Source organism: Mesocricetus auratus, unplaced genomic scaffold (assembly GCF_017639785.1).
Source record: "Mesocricetus auratus isolate SY011 unplaced genomic scaffold, BCM_Maur_2.0 Super-Scaffold_100691, whole genome shotgun sequence".
In the NCBI taxonomy this organism is placed as follows: Eukaryota; Metazoa; Chordata; class Mammalia; order Rodentia; family Cricetidae; genus Mesocricetus; species Mesocricetus auratus.
Genome location: NW_024429267.1, coordinates 3,224,764 through 3,245,592, shown reverse-complemented (window position 1 = coordinate 3,245,592; position 20,829 = coordinate 3,224,764). Strand labels below are relative to the sequence as shown.

The following is a 20,829-nucleotide window of genomic DNA, read 5'->3' as shown; positions in this document are numbered from 1 at the left end:
GCCTGGTCCTCGATTTTCGTTTTTAAACCAACTAGGTTTCCTCCCCAAGAGAACACAGATTGTCCTGTGAATTCTGCCAGTCATCACACAGAGGGGGCTACCATCAGGAATGAACAGTGAGGATCAAAAACCAATTTGGGATCTGACAGCAAAATGCTATTGTGCCTGACCTGAAGCCACTGGAATTACAAATAGTCTTTGACCTAGCACCATGAGTAGAAATGGAGTGATCTAAGAGAGCTGTGATAATTAGTGTGAGCCGTAGGACCTAACACCAGCTCTGATTGGGCCAAGCCACAGGAGCATGAGACTTGAATTAAAAGACTTACCCTTAAATGTGGAACATGATTTAGTGTTGGCTCCATGTGATTCTCTAAAGTTAACTACTTCCTGACTTGTGCTGTAGCAACAATGTATCTCAAAATGGGCTATTTTAAAACTTAGGAAGCAGGCCAACATGGTGACACATGCTTTAGTTTGAGGCCAGCCTATTTTATATAATGAGTTCTAGGACAGCCGTGACTCTGGAGAGATCCTGTCTCAAAATAAATAAAATAAAACAACTTAGAAAACTTACTCTTCTGTGTGTGTGTAAGGAGAGAGGGATACAGGCACATGTGTATAACGTATTCACAGGATGCATATGTTGAGGGCAAAGGTCTGTCTGGCCTTCTATTACTCCTCCCTCCTTATTCCTTTGAGGCAGGGCCTCTCTCTCACTGAGCCTGGAGCTCACATGTTTCGGCTAGGCTAACAGCAGTCAGCCCTAATGATCACCCTGTGTCTATTCCCCTTAGTGCTTGGGTTACAGGTATTTGCAGGGCCACGCCCATGGGTGCTGGAATCTGAACCCCAGTCCTCATCTTTGTGTACCACTGAGCCATCCATCCTCCCATTAGAATATTTTACTGCATTTTATTTAACATTGGCCTTAGAACTCCCAAATAAAGTCAATAACCCCACGATTGTTTAGTTATTCCTCTGTCTTCCATGTGTCAATAAAATAAGATCTTTGTTTGAAGGGACTTCTGTTTCTGTGCAAGTAGAAATATTCAGGGTGCCCACACCCTCTTGTGCTCTCTGGGAGTGAGGCAGTTGAAGAGCAGAGGCTCACATGGCCTTTAATATAGTAGATGCTCAATTGAGACAATTATCGTATGACTGAGAAAATATGTAATATACCATTTGGAGCAGTACTTCATGTTTGTGACTGGCAGTGTGTGCATGAACCACCACATTGTTGTGAAAGTCCATTGTCTTTAATTCTGCGTGAATATAAAACTTAAGTCCTTAAAAATAATTATCTATCTTTTTTTCTAATTGTTACAAAGCAGAAGTCTAAGGATTTGAGCTTCCTAGGAATTTTTAATAGCCTTTTCTCTTTAGGCATTCTCACTTAATATAATTTTAGATTCACATGCAGTTGGAGACAATAAACATACCTACTTCCTCACTTACAATTCTCATAAGCCTAACACAACATGGCAACCAGGAAGCCAACATGGGCACAGATCAGGGTGCTGACTTTATTCAGATTTTACAATATAACTTGTGATTATTGGTGGGGAGCGGGTAGAGGGTTTTAGAGATAAACATTAATGGCACAGATCCTTCAAGGATTTGTTTTTTTGAGGCAGGGTTTCTCTGTGTGACAGTCCTGACTGTCCTGGAACTCAATTTGTAGACCAGACTAGCTTCAGACTTACGGAAATCTACCTGCCTCTGCCTCCCAAGTTCTGGGATTAAAGGCTTGTACCACCAGCGCCCAGCAAGTGACCTCTTTTTTTTTTTTTTTTTTTTTTTTTTTTTTGGTTTTTTCGAGACAGGGTTTCTCTGTGGCTTTGGAGGCTGTCCTGGAACTCCCTTGGTAGTCCAGGCTGGTCTCGAACTTACAGAGATCTGCCTGCCTCTGCCTCCCGAGTGCTGGGATTAAAGGCGTGCGCCACCAACGCCCGGCTTAGTGACCTCTTTTTTTAAGTCACTTGTTTCCAAAGCATTTTCTCACTTATGCTTTCTGTCTTTGGATACCCACCTTCCTGCCCATGTAGTCACAAGTGTGCTCATTGGAAGATTTGCTGTGTGTGTGTGTGAGCTGGCACCAGCTGTAGTTGGGATTGGGCGTCTTTAAGCTTCTTTCTTCTTGCACCTCAGTGAGTGTGCAGGTGTACGTACACACACACACACACACAGAGAGAGAGAGAGAGAGAGAGAGAGAGAGAGAGAGAGAATGCTTTTCTGCTGCTTGCCTTTTTTATGCCTGAGTACCTTGCTGACAAGCGCTAATAACAAAATACCCAGAGAGAGAGTCCAGTTGAAGTTGGCACACATTAAACATTCTGGACTTGTCCCTTTGCTCAGAGATTGTGCATAATTAATAATTAAACAGTTTCGGTTGTAATGGGTTGACCTTGCTGAACTGTTCATTACTCACAAGGCAAAGGCATCATTCAAACTTTTTTCCCAGTGTCCTTCGCTGTTCTCTGGTGTGCAGCCTGTGTTCGTTGTGTAGCAGAAGGAACTGACCAAATAGTTATGAAACCTCTGAAACTGGCAGACTTTCCCCCTGCAAGCCCAGAACTGCTTACTGAAATGCTTCATGGTGGCTGCTGTCATACAGCAGTTCCCTGCTCGGTGACAGTATCCAGCTTGTGTCCCTTACCAGGGCTGTCAAGTTGTTTGGGGGTTTAAATCTCAGGTTAAAGCTCTTGGCTAAGGTTGTGCCTACTCTTGTGGTCCAGACCTTCATGCTTAGGTGCTTACAGAAAGCTTCTAAAAAAGAAAGCCCTTAAGGTGACTTCCAGTGCCCAGGTCCCAAAGACTTGTGTTAACCATTCCTCCCATAGCATCTTCTTTACTGCAGTCTCTCAATCCCTCAGGATGGCTTTCAGACCCCTCTGGCTCCCTGCCCCCTTGATGGGATGCTTCCCCTTTTGACACACCCTAGGGAAACCAGAACCCAAATTTAGCGTGCCTGATTTCCCTCCTTCCCTAAAATTTGAACAAAATAACAAAATAGGCAGATTCCTGAAAGTCTTTCTCATCCTGAGCTACACTAACTTCTTATGCTATTTAAAAAAAAAAAAAGAACAAATGACTGGGCAGAGGTAGCACACACCTTTAATCTCAGCAGTCAGGAGGCAGAGACAAGCGGATTTCTGTGTTCGAAGCCAGTTGGTTCTACATAGTGAGTTCTGGGATGGCCAGAGCTTCACAGGGAAACTCTGTCTCCAAAAAAAAGGAGGAGGAGGAGGAGGAGGAGGAGGAGGAGGAGGAGGAGGAGGAGGAGGAGGAGGAGGAGGAGGAGGAAAACTGTGCTGGAAAGCATTTCTGCAGCAATGTAAATATTCTCAGACTATCTGCTCTCTTGTTGTGTTAGCAGCCTGCTCTGTGGAACACAAAGCTCTCTCTAAGGGCCACCTTTGCCTCTGTTTCTGTATGTGGTTTCCTCCAGCCACCTTCTAGCCAGTCCTCTGCTTCTCGGAACATCCTTTCTTGAGGCAGGCAAGAGACACGGATTTTAAAGTGAAGAAGGAATGTCTGGCGGCATGCACATGAGATGAGAATGTCCCCCCACACATCTCCGATGAGTGATTTCTTCCAGGCCCCACTGAGATGAGAATCTGCTCACTATGACTCTCCAAATTCAACATGGGCTGGTGTCTTCAGAAGTAAAATAAATTATTCACGGCTACCACCCGGTGTTCCATAGTTTTATAATATGAGGGACGTAACAGGCTATAATATTAGGTCTTAAATAAAATTAAACATCCATGCAAGGTGCTGCATGTCTCATTTCCCTTCTGCTGTGTTAAAATGACACCTTCATCAAACTGCCCAGACTCTGGTTCATAATTGACTTTCGGCATCCCATCTTGAAGCGAAGGCTACATTAGCATCATGTTTTATACAGGATCTTTATAGAAATCCAGTCCAGAAGTTTAACATTCTTGGTAAATATTCAGCCACATTAAGACACTAAGCTTTATTTCCCTAAATACTGGGTTTGAAAGCAGCTACTAGACAGTGTTTGGTGATGCACACCTTTAGTCCTAGCACTCAGGAGCCAGAAGCAGGTGGATCTCTGTGAATTCAGGGCCAACCAGGGCTGCAGAGTAAGAGCCCTGTCTTGTAAAATAATAAGTTAATTAATTAATTAATTAAGCAACTGGCACTCAGAAAGAGTACCATACACATACCCAAGAAAGAAAAGAACCATACAGGGATAATTAGAGGTGTATCTTCATGAATCAGATTCCGTAATGTTTTTGCATTTTTGACTTTTAATTACCTTCTCAGTCATGGTTGTTGAAGACACAAATGTCATTTCTGGGATTTCTTTGTCTTTTTTTTTCTAAGACATGGTCTCACTACTAGCCTTGGCTATCTGGGAAATCCCTATGTAGACCAGCCAGACCTTAAATTCAACAGATCCATCTTCCTCTTGAACACTGGGACTGAAAGTGTGTGCCAGTTAAAATATCATTTGACCCAGGCAAGATACATGCACACACATACATACGCACACAAACACACGCACCCACGCACTCACGCCCAATGACTTTCCTCAGAACAGACCAGGTCAGAAATTGGCACCTTGTTTTATTTTTGCTTTTCAAACCAATGGGAAGTCTGTGGCCATTTTGCAGTAGTGTTGAGGCTGGTCTGCTGTTATGGAGCTTGTGCCTTTTGAGTGGCCACTTATCCCGCTCGCTCCGTGTATTGCCTGTGAGTGATGCTTTGAACTTGATGAGCTTTTATTCACACCCCCTTCTCTTTGTTTTCTTTCCTCCTGGAAGGCTGTCTCTACTGATGACAATTTCAAGTTTGGAATTGCAGCCGTCCCCTCCATCTCGATGAATAAATTCAGAGGGTACACTTGCAAAAGCCAAGATATATCTTGTTCATCTCTCTCTCTCTCTCTCTCTCTCTCTCTCTCTCTCTCTCTCTCTCTCTCTCTCTGTCTCTCTCTCTCACACACACACACACACCTTTTTTTTTTTTTTTTGGCTGCCTTGGCCCCCTCAGTTCCTTTTGATTTAATTGTATTTTCCAGCAGTTTCCAAATTGTTTGAATCGGAAACAAAGCCTTAATAAGAGTTCTAGTTAATTTTCTGTCTTGTAATTACCGATCTCATTTTTCTGATAATTGGCCACAGCAATTATATGTATATTTACTAATCACATAGGAGGCTGTGCGGTTGTGTCTATCTGCCACCATTGATAATGACACGCATAGTGCAGAGGTGCTTTTATCTTCTTCTCCTTTCCACGACATCAAAGCTATTTCCTCTCGTTCTCCATAATGAATACATGCATGCATTTGACACAGTTGTGTGCTAGAGAAATTGTTTGGCTCCCACCAAATGCTGCATGCTCTGAGTTCCTAGCCTGCAGCGCTGGAAGGTTGTATGTAATGATATATTGCTCATCCAAATGGCCAAAGCACTCCAAAGCACAGTGAGATTAAAATAAGTCATTCCTTTGTTAATTTAAATAGGTGCATGTATCATACTTTGCAGGGCACTTTGTGTGGGGATGTCAGGGAGGGAAAAAAGGCGCCGAAAGGTATTTTTAATAGCAAATGAGAATAGATGAGAATGGAGTCATTTGCAGCTGCCTACTTTATGTGGCTCTCTTGTTCCAACTGTAGGCCTAATGAGATGACTGTTGAAGTACTCTGCAGTGTAATTTCATTACATCCTGAGCTGCCACGCTATAAACACAGCGGCGCTCTCTGTCACTCGTGGAAAAACTCCTAAATTCTTAAAGCCTTCCTCTGCGAATGGCAATGGGGTTCTCTCCCTGGGTCACGAAGCCCAGTCGTTTGTTGCCGTGTAGTTTTCTGCTCTTTCTGAGTTGCTCCCACCGCCACTCCCGGTTTTTTGCCTGGTTGCAGATGTGGGAGTTTCTCATTATGTCCCCAGTTCATGGGCTCCCTGACACAACAGTCACCCAGACTGGCAGAAAGGCTGAAACCCCTTCTCAGGAGACAACCCACCCTCTAAAGGGTATTACTTTTAAATTAAAACACAAATGCACTGTGCGAATATGCAGCAAGGGGCAAGCAGTTAAAAGCAGTCAGATATACAAATAAAATGTAAATAACAGGAAGGGTAAATAAATAGCAAATCCAGGAAAAGAAACAAAGGTCAAAACAAGAATAATTTCCCAGCTCTTTGTTAATTACAAGACCATTTGTGTGTTACTTAAATAATCATTAATTTCTCATTTACACTTTCCCTACCTTCCTTTCTACCCCGTGGCTATCATTGTCCTTTTTTCACCTCCCCTCCCTCTCTGCTCTCGTGTTTCTCACCATTGTGAAATGTGTGTGGCTTGAAATTTGGCATCTTTACTTGGCTGTGTGGAGGAGGGTGCTGCCAGTCCTTCTAATTGGATGAGGCCTTCCTCCATTGCAGCTCCTCTGTGAGGTGTGGGTGGAGGGCAGAAGAGGAAGAAAGAAGAAAAAGTGTTGTGGTGACTTTGGGTGACTTGTTTCCTCCTCCCTCCCAGGATTCACCAGTCCTTCCGCTTGGAGAGTTCTCGGAGCCATTCGTACATTTCATCACTCAGTGGTGAGTCCCCGTTTGCAAGCCCGTCATGCCCTCAATGTAAATGATACATGCCATTAACTCCGAGGCTCTGGGAGACCTTGTGACTCTCCCTGCTTCCTTTTGGAGATGGGAGGGACTTCTGGGCCTTGGGCAGCTGGGGCATCAAAGCCAAGAAATTGTTTAGATTATGTAAATGTTATGTACACAAAGGGTTGTGGACAAATTTCAGAGCCTCCCTCCACCCTGTTCCTTAATGAACTACTGAGAAGGGGATTCCTCCAACACAGACACTGTTGCTATCCTCTTTGGTTTTTTTTTCTTCCCAAAATATACATAATTTTATAGCCCTTATTGATAGACCTATGAAACTTTTTTTTAAATGTAACCTCAAGTTACCCATAAAACTGTTACTTAGCAGAAGCAGCTGTTTATTAATTCACCTGATTCTTAGTAAATAACTTGTCCTCGGGTATATATTTTAAACACAATCCTAGGGTCACGTCTCACTGAAGTTTTGTGTTAAAGAGACCATAGAGACCTTTGTTGAACCCACTACATCCTGGAGGAACTGAGAGGAAATCCAGGATTTTGCACAAGGGATCATTGGAGCCTCCTAGCACGGCCTTAGTGTTTTACCCTGAAGAAAAGGACAGTTTTCACCCCAGGGTTCTTTCCCAGCCCTCTGCCTTTTCCTGCGGACAGGACACATCTTTCTTTTACCATCTCCCAATCCTGCTGGTGTGGCCTCTGGAGGCCAGTTGCTCCCCTGCCCTCAGGCTCACCCAGCATGGGAATTACCCCAGAGAGAGGAGACAATTTGGGACACTGGAATGATGATCTCCAGGGCAGGAGGCAGGACACACCAACCATTCTGAAACTCCTTCCTAATTCCCTGGCTCCTCTCCATCCTTCACCCTTCCTGCAAGGTGCACAGGCAGCCCCTGCCAGAAGAAACCTTTGCTCTAAGGCGCTCCAAGGTGGTGTGGGTAGCTGCTCAGAGTCCTTGCTCAACTAGAATGTCTGTGCGCTGTCCCCTCCCCCCTCTCATGATCCATCTGATGGTTACACAAAAGTGAAACCAAGAAATATTCCTTAATATAAATGTCAAGCTTTATCACCTTTTTGACTGAGTGTAATATGTTACCTCTTAATGAAAATGTCTCATACGGTTTATATTCCACCAGAAACAAATGAGGAAGAAAATTTCCCCCAGATCTAAAAATTGTAATTGCTTCTATTTACTTAAAATACTTACATCATATTCTGTAGCTTTTAGAAACTATTTTTACTCCAAAAATCTTTTGTTTTCAAAGCATTCCATACTCAGGGAAAATGCTTATTAATTAAACACCAGGCTCGTGAGCTCTTGAAGCTCATTAAAACTGTACGCCAGAGCCCTTGTCCAGAGACAGATTAATCTCTTAATTTCCTATACAGCAATTCCTGAAAACACTGAGAAGTACATCATGCCCACTTTATGCAGAAATTAGGAAACACACTCAATTCTGGGCTGCCTGGAACCCTGGCTTTGGGCATCACAGAGGGAGGTTGGATTTCCAACATCCGCATGGTCTCTGTGTGGTCTGAGACCAACCTGGAGGTGGAGCGAGCTGCGCAACCAGGGAGAATAGTGCGAGAAGCTTTACCTCCCTCCCATCCAAAACATTAATTGGCTGTTATATAAAAGTTTTATGGAGACGGGGGAGGGATAACCTGTGTTGAAATCTCCACAGATGTCAGCCGAAACAGAAGTGATTGTGGGTAATAGCCTTGTTTTCCCAAGAGATACAGCTACTTTGGAATGTCAGATTAGGACTGTTACCAACTCCACTGGTGAGACAGCTTGAATCACTTGCTAATGGATGCAACATTTGAGAGGTGCATATGGTTATTTATAGAGAAGGCAAATGTCCTCGATGTCATTAATGGTTCATAGCTATGGTTCTTGTTTACCAAATAATCATTAAATCTCTCTATTTAAAAAAGTACTGTCAGCAAATACAGCAGTCTCTTTTTCATGACTTCATCTCACAAAGGCTCTCTACGTTTAGAACAAACGCAGCTACAGGTCAGCAGCTGCTCACAGTCACCTCTGTACCATTTGTGGTCCCCATCACGTAGCTGAGTACATGCAACCACTACTAATTATAGCTACTGGAGAGAGGACAGGAAAGAGTTTTCATGACGAATGTCGGTCTTTTAGGGGCTTAACAAAACTTAACTGTCTTACAACTGTGAAATGATTCATCACCTTGCATTTTAGCTAAAACAAATGCAAGTCAAGAAGATGTGTAAGGAGCCATCTGTGGTCCTGTAGCATCATCTGTACTTCTGGCCTGTATTTACAGCTCATCATTGAGCACCACAACCAAAGAGTGTTTTCTCGTGTGACTTATCACCATTCTCTTCTCCTTCTTATCCCAATGACCAAAATAGAAGTTAGTGTTCCCTGAATTTCAGATTGAAATAAGTTGGCAACTGAGGAAGAGAATATGGCTGCTCTTTCCACGATGATTTCAAAAATAGAATTACAGGACTAGAGGCATGGATGCTCAGTGATTGAGAGCACTTAATGCTCTTGCAGTAAGTTCCCAGCACCCACCACCTGTAACTCCAATTCCAGGGGATCTGACACCTCTTCTGACCTCTGTGGGCTCCAGGCTCGTGCAACACATACATACAGACAGGCAAACTTACCTTTATTTCAACACTAACTTTAGTAAAAGAATTCTGATTCACGGTATCCCCAGAAGTCTGGCTCTTGGCCAGCATTAGATGGGGAGTGTGTGTTAGTACTTTGGACAAGCATTGAGATGTTGGTTTTCTGTTGGCTTAGTAGCACACCATAATCTACTGATATTTTGACTACCACCTGCAGCCGTCTGCCACAGTCACCAAATGTAGGTTTTAACTAAGCCTCTATCATTCTGTTACCAAGAAAGACTCAGGAGTCAGATGTTGGGGTGAAAACCTGCTAGATCAGAGAAGCTGAGAAATAGCCAGCTCAAGAAAAGTGTCTCTCCACTAGTCACAAACCAAAAAGACCCCTGAACCTCTAAGTCCCTCCCTGTTCCTTCCTGTGTCTCTCTCTATCCACATTCCTGGCTCCTCTGCCTTCTCTATGGCTAGTTCCTGTCAACTAGCCACTGACTCCACCCCCTGATCCAAGGTTAACTTTATTAACACAGTCTCTGAGTTTCGTAGTGTTATCAAATATCCCGCAACATTTTACAAACATCCAAATTCCAGCAGAAAGGGGTGTAAATTAACAGTAAAAAAATTACCAATATGAATGAGGGTCTTTTGTCTTCCTACTGCAGCATGAGGAAACAGCCCAAAGAAAGACCAGCACCCGAGGAACTGATGGTGAGTGAAATCTTCTTAGGTGGCATGTTAGAGTTCTTCAGATCACCGTTTATGTTCAACATTACAACAGATTCTGACTGGAGATGTAGTTCCCTTGGTAGACCACTTGCCCAGCATGCTCAGAGCCCTGGAATCTGTCGACAGCACCTGCTAACCTACCCTGGCTGCTCACACCAGTGATTGTGGCATTTGAGAGGTAGAAGCAAGAGGAGCAGAAACTGAAGGGCTAGCCTCGGCTATAAGTGAGGCTACCCTGTGATACATATATCTGCCCCCAAGCCCTGCCTCCCTAAAACCTGGACATTTAAAAAATCCACAGGCTAGAGAGTCAACATTATTTACCTCATTGGGTAGGGTTTTTCTTATTTTCTTTCCATGCTGGAGACTGAACCAGGGAAGGACTCCTGCTGACCCGATCCCCAGCTCTGGATAGGTATTTCAGAAGCTCAGACCCTGGGACTTAGGTCTCACTTTTGAAAATTAAAACGTTCCACCATTTCGAAGCTTCATGAAGAGCTCTCTTCATCTGCTTCACTCAGGAATCACAATTAGTGCATTTGCTGTTACTGCCTTTCAGAAATCCAGGGCTGGTGACAAAAGACAGCAAGAGAAGTCTGTAGTGTGTAGTGCGATCCTCCAGGGAATCGTGATGTAGCATGGGATCTTCTTGATTCACCTAGAATGAAATGAGATCAGTTTACTGTGAATCTGTGGTCTTTCCTCAGAAACAGAGACTGTGAGGTTGTTGGAAATGTGTTCTCGACTTCAAGCTTGCTTTGATTCAAACGACAGGTTTTACTCAAGCAGTAAAAGGGGCAGAGATGGTCCCTTTCAATTCCCAAATGGTCGTTCATTTACTACAGAGTGTTGATTTGAGGGTTGGAGCTGTTAGAACAGCACTAGGCGGAGTGAATACAGCCTACTGTGTCCTGCACTTGGTATTACTCCCTGTCTTCAGGTGACTGCAATCAGTCAACCATGGCCTCTTTAAACAAGGAGTAATTTTACTCTTCTTGGTTAAGAGGGTTTTGTTCCTTGGATTTTGTTCTAAGCACCCAAGTTCTGTGTACAATAGAGTCCATCGTCACAAAAGGCATGTCCCTTTGATGTCACTGACAGGTACATTTCTATTTCATGGCACACTGGCACACTGGACTAGGTCTCACTTTTTTTTTGTTTGTTTGTTTGTTTTTCGAGACAGGGTTTCTCTGTATTGTTTTGGAGACTGTCCTGGAACTCACTCTGTAGACCAGGCTGGCCTCGAAATCACAGAGATCCACCTGCCTCTGCCTCCCCAGTGCTAGGATTAAAGGCAAGAACCACCAAAGCCCGGCAGTTTTTCTTAAAGGCATCAAATTAAGAATTCATCCCCAAAACCTTTGCAATTTGTAACTGTGGGCCTTATGTCCAGGTCTCATGTTTTGTTTGGCTTGCTATTTAAATGGTTTGAGGTTTTTATTGGTTATTTGTTGTTGGGCTTTGTTTGCTTGGTCTCTGATGGTTTGGGAGAGCTTGTAGTTAGTCACATTTGAGAAAGCTTGGAGCAGGTTCAAGAAATGGAGTCTCATTTACCTGGTCATTATTGTGCTATGGCTGGATAGCTTGGCTATTAAAACAAAGAAAAGGGTTTCATAAAACAGACACCTATGTGCAAGTTCAATGCTCGAGTGAGCTGGCCACTTAGAAATAAAACATCTGCAATTCATGTGTGCACCGGTAAATGCATGTGGATGTTTGTGTGAGTGAGGAACACCCCATGAGGGTAGGGTTACAAGTCCTAAAAATAAGGGTAAAAGTAGGCACAGCTTTTTAATCACTTAAATGTGCTGCCCCATCTTTTTAATTAACAAATATATTTTTTAACAAATAAAGAAAAATAAAGTCACATGAAACACTGCCCTTTCTTAATTTTCTATTTAACAGTATTCACTATTAAGATTTTGGCAAAATTTATCCTCAGAAGTATAGCAGAAGGGAGGCAAATCATTGTTTGGGCTGGTCGGTAGTGGCACATGCCTTTAATCCTGGCACTCAGGAGGCAGAAGCAGGAGGATCTCTATGAGTTTGAGGCCAGCCTGGTCTACAGAGCGAGTTCCAGGACAGCCAAGGCTACACAGAGAAACCCTGTCTCAAAAAAATTAAAAATTAAAAAAAAACTTGATGAAGAGGGAACAAACAATGGGGAGGAAGCCACAGTGGTCAGGGTGATGGAGACTTGCCTGTCTGCTTTTGGTTAAAAGTTGGACCCAGTAGGGAGTTGGAAAGAGAATAGGCTGTCCCTTGTCTTGAGCCTGAGTATCATTCTAGAGACCCAGTCTTAAGGAACCATCTCTTTACTCCTTGTAACATATTAATAGCTTTAGTTTTCTCTTTTCCCCCCTCCCCCTCCCCCCCCCCGCCTACAACCTATTTGATGGTGCTCCCATTTGAAGACAAGAGCCTCCTCTGGAGTACAAGAGCTATAGAGCTCATTTGTCACTGGGTGGGAGTGGAGGGAGCTGTGCCTTTTTATAAATGGGGGCAATTTGTCTCCTAAGTACAGTAACCCCAGCCAGCAGGGTGCCAGAGAGGGCTATACTTGAGCTGTGTCTGCTTCAGGGCCCACAGAATTGTCAAAATTTCCCTGTAGGTCAGCAGCCTCCAAGTCACAGGAAGAAACTCTCATATGTACTCCAGGTGTGGTTGTGACTGGGTGGTCCAGATCACTCTGGACCCAGGATCTGGCCATGCACACAGCAGCATTCAGACTTTGTATTTAGTTAAATAACCTTTCAGACCCAAGTACCCAATATCGAGCTTTAAAAACCATTATCCTTTAATCCTAGCACTCAGGAGGCAGAGGCAGGCAAATCTCTGTGAGTTCGAGGCCAGTCTGGTCTACAGAGCAAGTTCCAAGGCTATATACAGAAACCCTGTCTCAAAAAAAAAAAAAGAAACAAAGGCAGGTGTCAGGAGGTAACTGGCCAGCAGCCTCGCTGAAAAGGAGAGCTTCAGGTGAGAGACACTGTCTCAAAGGAGTAAGATGGAGAGTGATGTTCTTCTCCGGCTGCATATGCAAGCACACATGTACACCCCACACAAGCACACCATGTACAAATATTAAAAACTTAAATAAAATTTAAAAGTGGAGCGTGGCATGTACCTAAGATTCCAGTGCTGGAAGTGAGGAAAGGAAGCTCCTGAGAGGGGCTCGCTGGCGAGCCAGTCTTGCTAATCAGTGAGCTCCAGCCTCTCTTGCCAATCAGTGAACTCCAGCCAATCTAGCCAATCAGTGAGCTCCAGCCTGTCTTGCCAATCAGTGAGCTCCAGCCAGTCTAGCCAATCAGTGAGCTCCAGGTGCAATGTCTCAAAAAATAAAGGTGACAGTGATAGAAGAGGACATCCACTGCCAGTCTCCGCGTCCACAGGTTAGGCACCCTCTCACACCTGTGCAGACAACACACAGATAATAACACGCTCAAAGTTTTCATCATTGACATCTCTGTTCTCTCCTGAGATCACAGAGCCTGGCAGATAAGCAAATTCAGATATTTAAAGACCACTGTGAGCAGAGTCTGTGCTTGTCCCAGCAGCTCCTTCAGGGGACAGCTAACCATACAGGTAGAGTCTCGCAGGGGAGAGGGCAAGTGCCAGGCCGACCACAAGGAAGTAGCAGTTTTAAAGGAGCAACATGAGATGGGTGGGACTCACCAGAGGGTTAAGGGAAATGCTGTGTGGAGAGGGTAGTGTGTGAAAAGCACTTTTGAAGGCTGGGTTGGACTGCGTTATTTTCAAGGGGCCATTCCAGGCTAACGACGGAACAGGCAAAGCACCCATGTGTGTACACCCCACACCTTCTCAGAGCAGTGGAAGCCTCTAGTGCCTGCTGGCACAGAAACCCCTTTGACCTTGGCCTGTAGACTTCCAAATCCACAAAGGTGGAGTTCAGTTGGGCAGTATATCACCAGCTGGGCAGACTCTAGCGACTCCAGTGTTAAAACAGAAGGGACTCACTCTGCATCAGAGCAGCACAGAACCCTGTCTGTGTAGACCCTTCTGCTTGAGTAAGTGCTCTTGAGTTGCACATCCTGTTCAACTGCAGGGAAGTCATTTGTGCTGAGGGCAATGAGGTTTCTTCAGCCACCAAGAGCCTAATACATAAGTCAGGAGTCAGCCTTAAACCCCAGGAAGTAAAGGCAGTCGTGAGCTTTCAGAGTGCTGATGTGCCAGCTCTCTCTGCTCCTGTAGTCTTGAGTCCACGTGTGAAGAACCAAATGATGCTTCTGGGCTCTGTAGCCTTGTACCAGGAAACCTTGACAGAGCTTCCAGGCCGTGGAGACTAAGGAGGTGGAAGACAAACCCTTCAGCAGGCGTCAGACAGCCAGTCAGCTTCTGGGTGGGACTTGAGAGGAGAGGGGGAAACACTACAAAGGTGGTGAAGAAATTTCCCCATCATGCATTAGATCCTTAAACTAGAGCGCAGAGGGGCAACTTGAGATGGGAGTTCAAGTCTTATTTCGCTATTCAAATTGTATGTTTAAATGTTTAAAAAGAAGCTAGGGTGCAGAACATTCCTATGTAAACAGTTTGCATCTGCAAACCACAAAGAATTGCATCTAAAGCAAATGTTTCCTTTTAGGTTCTGTGGTAATGAAGGTCAGGCTGTGATTTGGCAAGGATCTGAGCCACAGTCCTTCCCTGTATCACCCCGAAGCAATGACTTTCCCTTTCCATGTCAGCATGTTTGTCTGCAAAGCCAGGAGATGTAGTGGATCAGAGGACCTTGACCAGGGAAATCTGTGAAGAGCCTGAGATCACAGGCAGAATCCTGTGTTCATGTGCAGATTTGCATTTCTTTTTTCCTGAAAAGAGGAATTCGTAGTTGTCACCAGCTTTTCAAAAGGACTGTTGACCCTCAGTGACTGTTCAGCTCCCAGGCTACCTCCCCAATTTGCTCTTTCCAGATTCCTGTCAAGGCCAGACAAGCAGCTCAGGAGGAGCTAGTCACTCACAGGGAGGGTGCTTGCTCAGGGTGGGGGAGGGAAAGGAAGATTCCGCCCAGTGGGACTCTGCCAGGCTCCCACCAGCTGTCAGGCAACCCTTTAACCTCCCAGCCTGTCCCCAGTGAGGGTCATCAGTCAGGAGCAGGCGGATGAGGGCCACAGGCACCCACAGTTACAATCGGGGCTCAGTGCCAAAGATCCTTCCTTAGGTGCATTTAGAGCATTTCCTAGCGCTTCCCGAGTCTAAGCTCTATTTAATGGAATCTATGCATAGTAAGTAATCAGGTCAGAAGAAAGCAGCGTCCCGGTTTGAGATCAATCGCAGGCTAATACTTTATCGAGGCCACTTTATTATCTCACGCTGATCTGAATCCATTCTCCTCCTCCTTTGTAGCAGGCACTTGGGCTGTGGGAAAAGTACGGATCCCATACATATTAAAAACATATACCCATTCTATCTGTATGTAAATGCGTGAGGCACAGCTGGATATTGCAGAGGAGTTTGATTTACTAATAGTTATTATCTGTTCTCGCCATTCAGTGGCAGAGAGAATTTCAGAAAAACAAGCTGGCACAGAAATTGTCTTTACGCTATTACTATCCTGCTTCGGTAACTGTTTAAAAGCATGGGTTTTCTCTGTAGGTTCTAATAATGCCTGTTGTTTTGTGCGCTTCCCGGTGTATCTCTCTGTGCATTCCAGAACAGGGTATCCTGAGTTAGCCTCTCCCCCAGTTTGGTTTTTCTGTTCCTGAGAAGCAACCTGGGGCTCAGTTTGCCATTAGAATGTCACAATTTGCTTAGGAGCCACGTAAATCGTGGGGTTGGATATACAAGCAGGAGTGGGCCTTAGGGGAGGGGTTCGGCCGTAATCACAACAGGGTTTTTGGATGTTCGATTCCTCCACCTGATCCCAGCTGCAAACATGAAGGCCTCAGATTTCTCCATGAAGGCTTTGTGTAGGAGGGGTGGGAGTGTTTGGGGGCTAATAAACACCAAACTGCTCCAGAAAAACCTGTTTAAACATTTAATTACTTGCAAAGAGATGTTAACTTGTTTAACTCCTCTAAATTAAATTGTCACTGGTAGCTTTTCTGTTTGCTTGAACCTGATTGTAATTACATTTTCAAATACTGTGGTTGGTTATTCTCTCAATTAATCAAAGTGTATAATAAATCAGACATCTGTATAGTTCCTTTCAAAGAGCAAAGGTGCACCGGGTTAGACTCTGGTCCCTCCTGCACTCAGGTCCCAGCATGACTTTGGGGTTCACACACATGTCTTTGCTTGCCATGAGACACAGACCTTCTGATCACCAGCAAAGGCAAGATGCACTTGGAAAACTAAGATTATTTTTATTCTGCTATCTTAATAACAAGAGCATTCATTAACAAGAAAGACCAAAAGGAACGGGGTGACCAGGGTTCCGTGGAGGCAGGTAGAGGAGCTGAAGAAAGGCAGAGAACAGGAGGTCCTCTGTGGTGGACACAAAGGTGGGAAGATGCTGAGCTTTCTGGAAGCTCAGAGCCCAGCCTGTCCACACCCTACTGAAGAGGTTGAAGGCCAGAAAATGCACATTTCCATAGCCCCCATGGGTGCTCGAGGACCGCTGTGCTGAGGGAAAGCTATACTCTTTTAAATACCCGCTCCTCTCCCTTCCTTGAGGTCCGCCTCAATCCCAGTCCAGAGTTACAGACCTATACCAACATTCCTACCACATACAAACCTGTTTGCAGGATGTTCCTGAGTGTCTGACTTCATTTTTCCCTTGGGTTCTGTACTTTGCCCATACACTCATTAGCTGTGATACCCAGAATTTACAGGCAAAAGTCCTGACGAGGGCCCCTACAGGCACAAAAGGTATTTCTGGCTGGTGGTGGCTCCAAACAGGGCCCAGCTAACAGCTGTGCCATCTCTTTTTCCTCCTCAGCTTCTAAAGGCCATTGGAGTAATGCTTATGTTTCCTTATGCACAGGAACCCTCTAGTGAAACTCACGTTAGCATTTTAACTGCATGTAATCACAACGCCAGAGTCACAGGCTGGGTGCTTGAGACAGCACTAGATCAGTCAGCTTTAATTTGAATTTCTGATGCCATGTTAGCACTTCAGCAAGACGAATTACAACCCTAGCAAACAGTCTTCCTTCCTCCTTAGATGTGACCGCTATGAGACCTTAGGAATAAACACATGTATGTGTACATGTGTGTTTACAGGTGTATATGTATTCTTGTTTGTGTGTTTTATGCATGCACATGGCAAGATACTGATGGAAATAGCCTAGCCTTAGTCATGGTGATCTGACAGTTCTCATTTCCAGATGAGGATAACTCCCCCATCCTTCAAGTCAGATCCCTTTCTCTTTTAATTACGTGTATGTATTTGTTTGTTCGTTCTTTGTATGTCCAAGTGTCATGGCACATGTGTGGATGTCAGAGAACAACTCTTCAGGGATCACTTCTCACCATGTAGACCATGGGGATTAAACTCAGAAGGTCAGGCTTGGCAGCAAGCACCCTAACCACTGAGCCACCCTATGGCTCCAAGTCTGGTCTGTTACTATGGCTAAGACTTACCTGTTTGAGCCTGCAGTCTGTCGTGGAGCTGTCATCTTCCCAGCATCTCACTTCAGGGCACAGTGAGGTATTGCAGTCATCACCCACAAAGAGAGGGGATGCCTTAGTGCAGGAGGAGGAATGGCTGACCTCTTCCCTTCATGTCGAATTTGCTGGAGGCTGTGGGAGCTGCACTGTTGCCCACAATCCCCTCCTTGAATGCACTGAGATGCCTGAAGGTTCTGCTTTTGGGTGTCCAGCCGAGAAGATGGCCCTGTTCCTTCTCAAGGTCTGCTGCTTTTACAGGTGTACCCCTGGCAGGGCTCAGTCCCCACTCTGAGCAGCACCCGGTGACACGCTAATCTGTCCAGAGGCAGTCAGTGTGTGCACAGTCAGCCCTCACAGCTCGACACATTCAGCTGAGAGGCTTCGATAAGACCTGTGAGGGCTCTAACTAGACTGAATATCCCCAGCCCTTTGGTCAAGGAACAAACACGTTTTTGTTTTGTCCTTTACAGCCCTCTGGGTGATTAGAAGGGGCAGCCAGAGGGAACGCTCACTGTTTAACAAAACTCGCTTTTTTTCTCCAACTAGATTGCAAGTCTGCTGAAGGAAGAGCATGGTCTCATAATTCAGTGCCCATCTCAGGCCTTGCCTATCAATCAGACTAAATGCTATTGATCATTCTTTGCATGCACCATTCTCGCTAATCCAGTCAATAAACGCTGCTCTGACAGGAACAGCTGGAGACAAACAGGACACGTCCCCAGAAGAAACTCTCCCAAGGACAGGCAATCCCTGGAAATTATGACATACCCATACGATAGTACCTGGTCTGGTTAAAAGTTTTTGTCTGACTCCCTGCTGGGAGAGCTCATTCGGGTGGGTTCACAAGCCAGTGGGGCCTGGTCATCAACAGCAGAGCAAACAGTGTCTCATCCTATCCCTGAGGTGGGAACAGCCCGGAGTGCTAAGCAGGGGTTGCTCCACGCCACTGTCATTCCAAATCAAGAGATCATTCTCAAGCTAAGGCCTAAAGGAGACCTGCTGGCCAGCACCCTCCTCTCCTGATGAGATAATAGAAGGAGAGACCCAGGTCTCCATGGTGAGCACACCACCCTCCTGCCTGTGCTCACAGGAATAGTGTCAGGTTGCAGAAGCCCAGAAATGGTTGGCTGTTGAAGCTACAGAAGGATCTGAAAGCCAGTCCCCAGGACTTGGGAATTGCTGTTGAAGATAGCAAAGTTGTTTTCCCTGTGAGAACACACTGATAAATAGATGCAATTCTTATCAATTATTAATGCATCTAACCAGGAATGTGAGGGACTGGGGAAAAAAATATGAGAAGCCTCCTGTTTACAGTTGTAGCCAGCTGGATTTGTTTAATGGGTTGTTTGCTTTTTAATTTGTAGCAGTTTTGAGCGAGACCTTTGGGGACTGGGAGTCTTACGATTCAGATACAGTTGGGGAGGGGTGCTAAACCTGTCTGCAGATAATTTGAGGTTCGCATGGCCATTTAGAGACTATAGAAAGACAGTGCAGACATTTGGGCCTCCCATCCTCTATTTAATTTTCAAGATTCGAATTAAACATCAGGCCCCGGTCTACCGAGAGACATTTGCTGGCGCATGGACTAGTTTCTTCCCTGTATCCTGCTTTACCATTCCTCTGCTCTCTCCGTATAAATGGTCACTGATTCTAAAGCCGGAGAATAGGAACCCTTCATTTATTCGAGCAAAGGTTCCCCTGGCACAAATAAAAATGGAATTTTCAAATGTAACCCGATTAACTCTTAATTGTACACAATAGCCTGTGTTTGTCTTGGCTCCCTAAGAAGGCTTCGGCACGACCTGCATCTCTGGCTAAAGTTGCCGGGGAGGGGGATTCAATTAATAGCAGGACTTTCTAATTGTGGGATCGGTGTGGAGTTGACAAAAATTTGTATAAATAGGGTACATTTTTCTACTTAAGAGGGCTGTGCCGAGACGTTTTTTAATTGGATTTTCATGGTGATTGACAGCATTTGATTATGACAGTAACTTTATTTGGCTGGACTGCTTTAGCCTCTTGTTCAGATTTCCCATCAAAGCTCCTTTTCATGGCTCAGTCCCCAGTGGAGCAGCAGTCATTGTGGAGGAAGCCTTTTAGCACCTTTGTTGTCCTCCCTGGTGATGATTGGGCCCAGCTGGTAGTAGATAGGAAAATGGGCCCTTCACAAAGAGGCTGCATCCCCCGCCTCTGTGGCTTCAATAATTCTAAGAGCCCCCCAAACCTGTTGAGGATTAGAAGTAGCTTTAGATGTGAAATGAGTGTTAAGTATTAGTAATCGGGAGATTAGGGCCCCAGGGACCATGAGAGATAAACAACCGCAATTAAGGCAAATCTGCCGATGTAAACAAAATTTAGCAAAAGCAGATGCCCTCGCCATTTTGGGGATTGATTTGAGGGCACCAAGGAATCGATTTTTGTCTTGTTTACACTTGCAGACCCCTGTGATATACTGGAAGGCTAAATATTTCATACCGCCTGATTTTAGTTAATTTTTTTCCAGCGCCTCACAGTAGGCGCCTGTCTTCTCACAGTGACCAGGCCTGAGTTTATTCAGCACTCACAGGGAGCAGCTAATTGTCTATGAAGGGCCCCCGTGTTTAAATGGGCTTGACAGGAATTTAAATTTTGTTTCAATCAACCCCTGTGCTCACAGCCTGCTCCAGCTTCTAATTTTTAAATTAAACATGATTTTTTTTTAAGCCACAGCCTTGCCTCTGGAATGCTCTCCCTCTAGCTTTCGGGAGGCAGACCGGCAACCCTAGATGCTGGCAGATGCTGGAAAGGTCTTTCTCCAGAGCAAGTCTGGCCCCCTGTCAGGAGGTCTGCAGAGCCTGGGCTGGGTTCCTGAAAAGTGGGTTAAGCACCTGGAGGCAAGCATGGTGGGCTTTGGGGGCCAGTGAGATTATAGCTTCCTGCACTCGTGGTACAGGCTGTTTCGGAAGCTTTCTCTGCTGTGGAGGTACAAAGAGAGAATTCCAGTGAGCACTCACCAAGTTTGTGTCGTGAGCCCCAACTCAGTACACAGTATCCCAGCCAGCTATGGGACAGGGCCTCAGGTGGACCCTGGGTCCTAACTCAACTCGGCCTGCAGCATAGCAGGAGAGATGAGGATAAATCAGCCGCTCCTGACAGAATTGACAGGGGCACCCAACCCTCCCTCAGACACATACCCTCACCCCTGTTCTTTGCCTCAGCCGCCAGTGCTGACAGTCTCTGGGTGTCTGCAGCGTTGTCCTATGCCACAGCCCACTCCCCAGCCACATGGTTAACTCTCACTCAGTCACCAACATTCAGCCCCTGTTCCCTCCAGGCTGCTGTGGTGAAG

At 45.2% G+C, this 20,829-nt stretch overlaps 1 protein-coding gene across 6 annotated transcripts in view; it reads left to right on the top strand.

The window, feature by feature from the left end:
* Positions 1–20,829, top strand: part of Map2k5 (mitogen-activated protein kinase kinase 5) — a 226,839-nt gene that overhangs the window by 183,362 nt on the left and 22,648 nt on the right. For all 6 annotated transcript variants that reach the window (XM_021230404.2, XM_013117467.3, XM_021230405.2 and 3 more), the window contains 2 exons: positions 6,514–6,575; positions 9,875–9,920. In XM_021230404.2, coding sequence (XP_021086063.1) covers positions 6,514–6,575; positions 9,875–9,920 — 108 coding nt within the window. The remainder of the gene's footprint in view (positions 1–6,513; positions 6,576–9,874; positions 9,921–20,829) is intronic.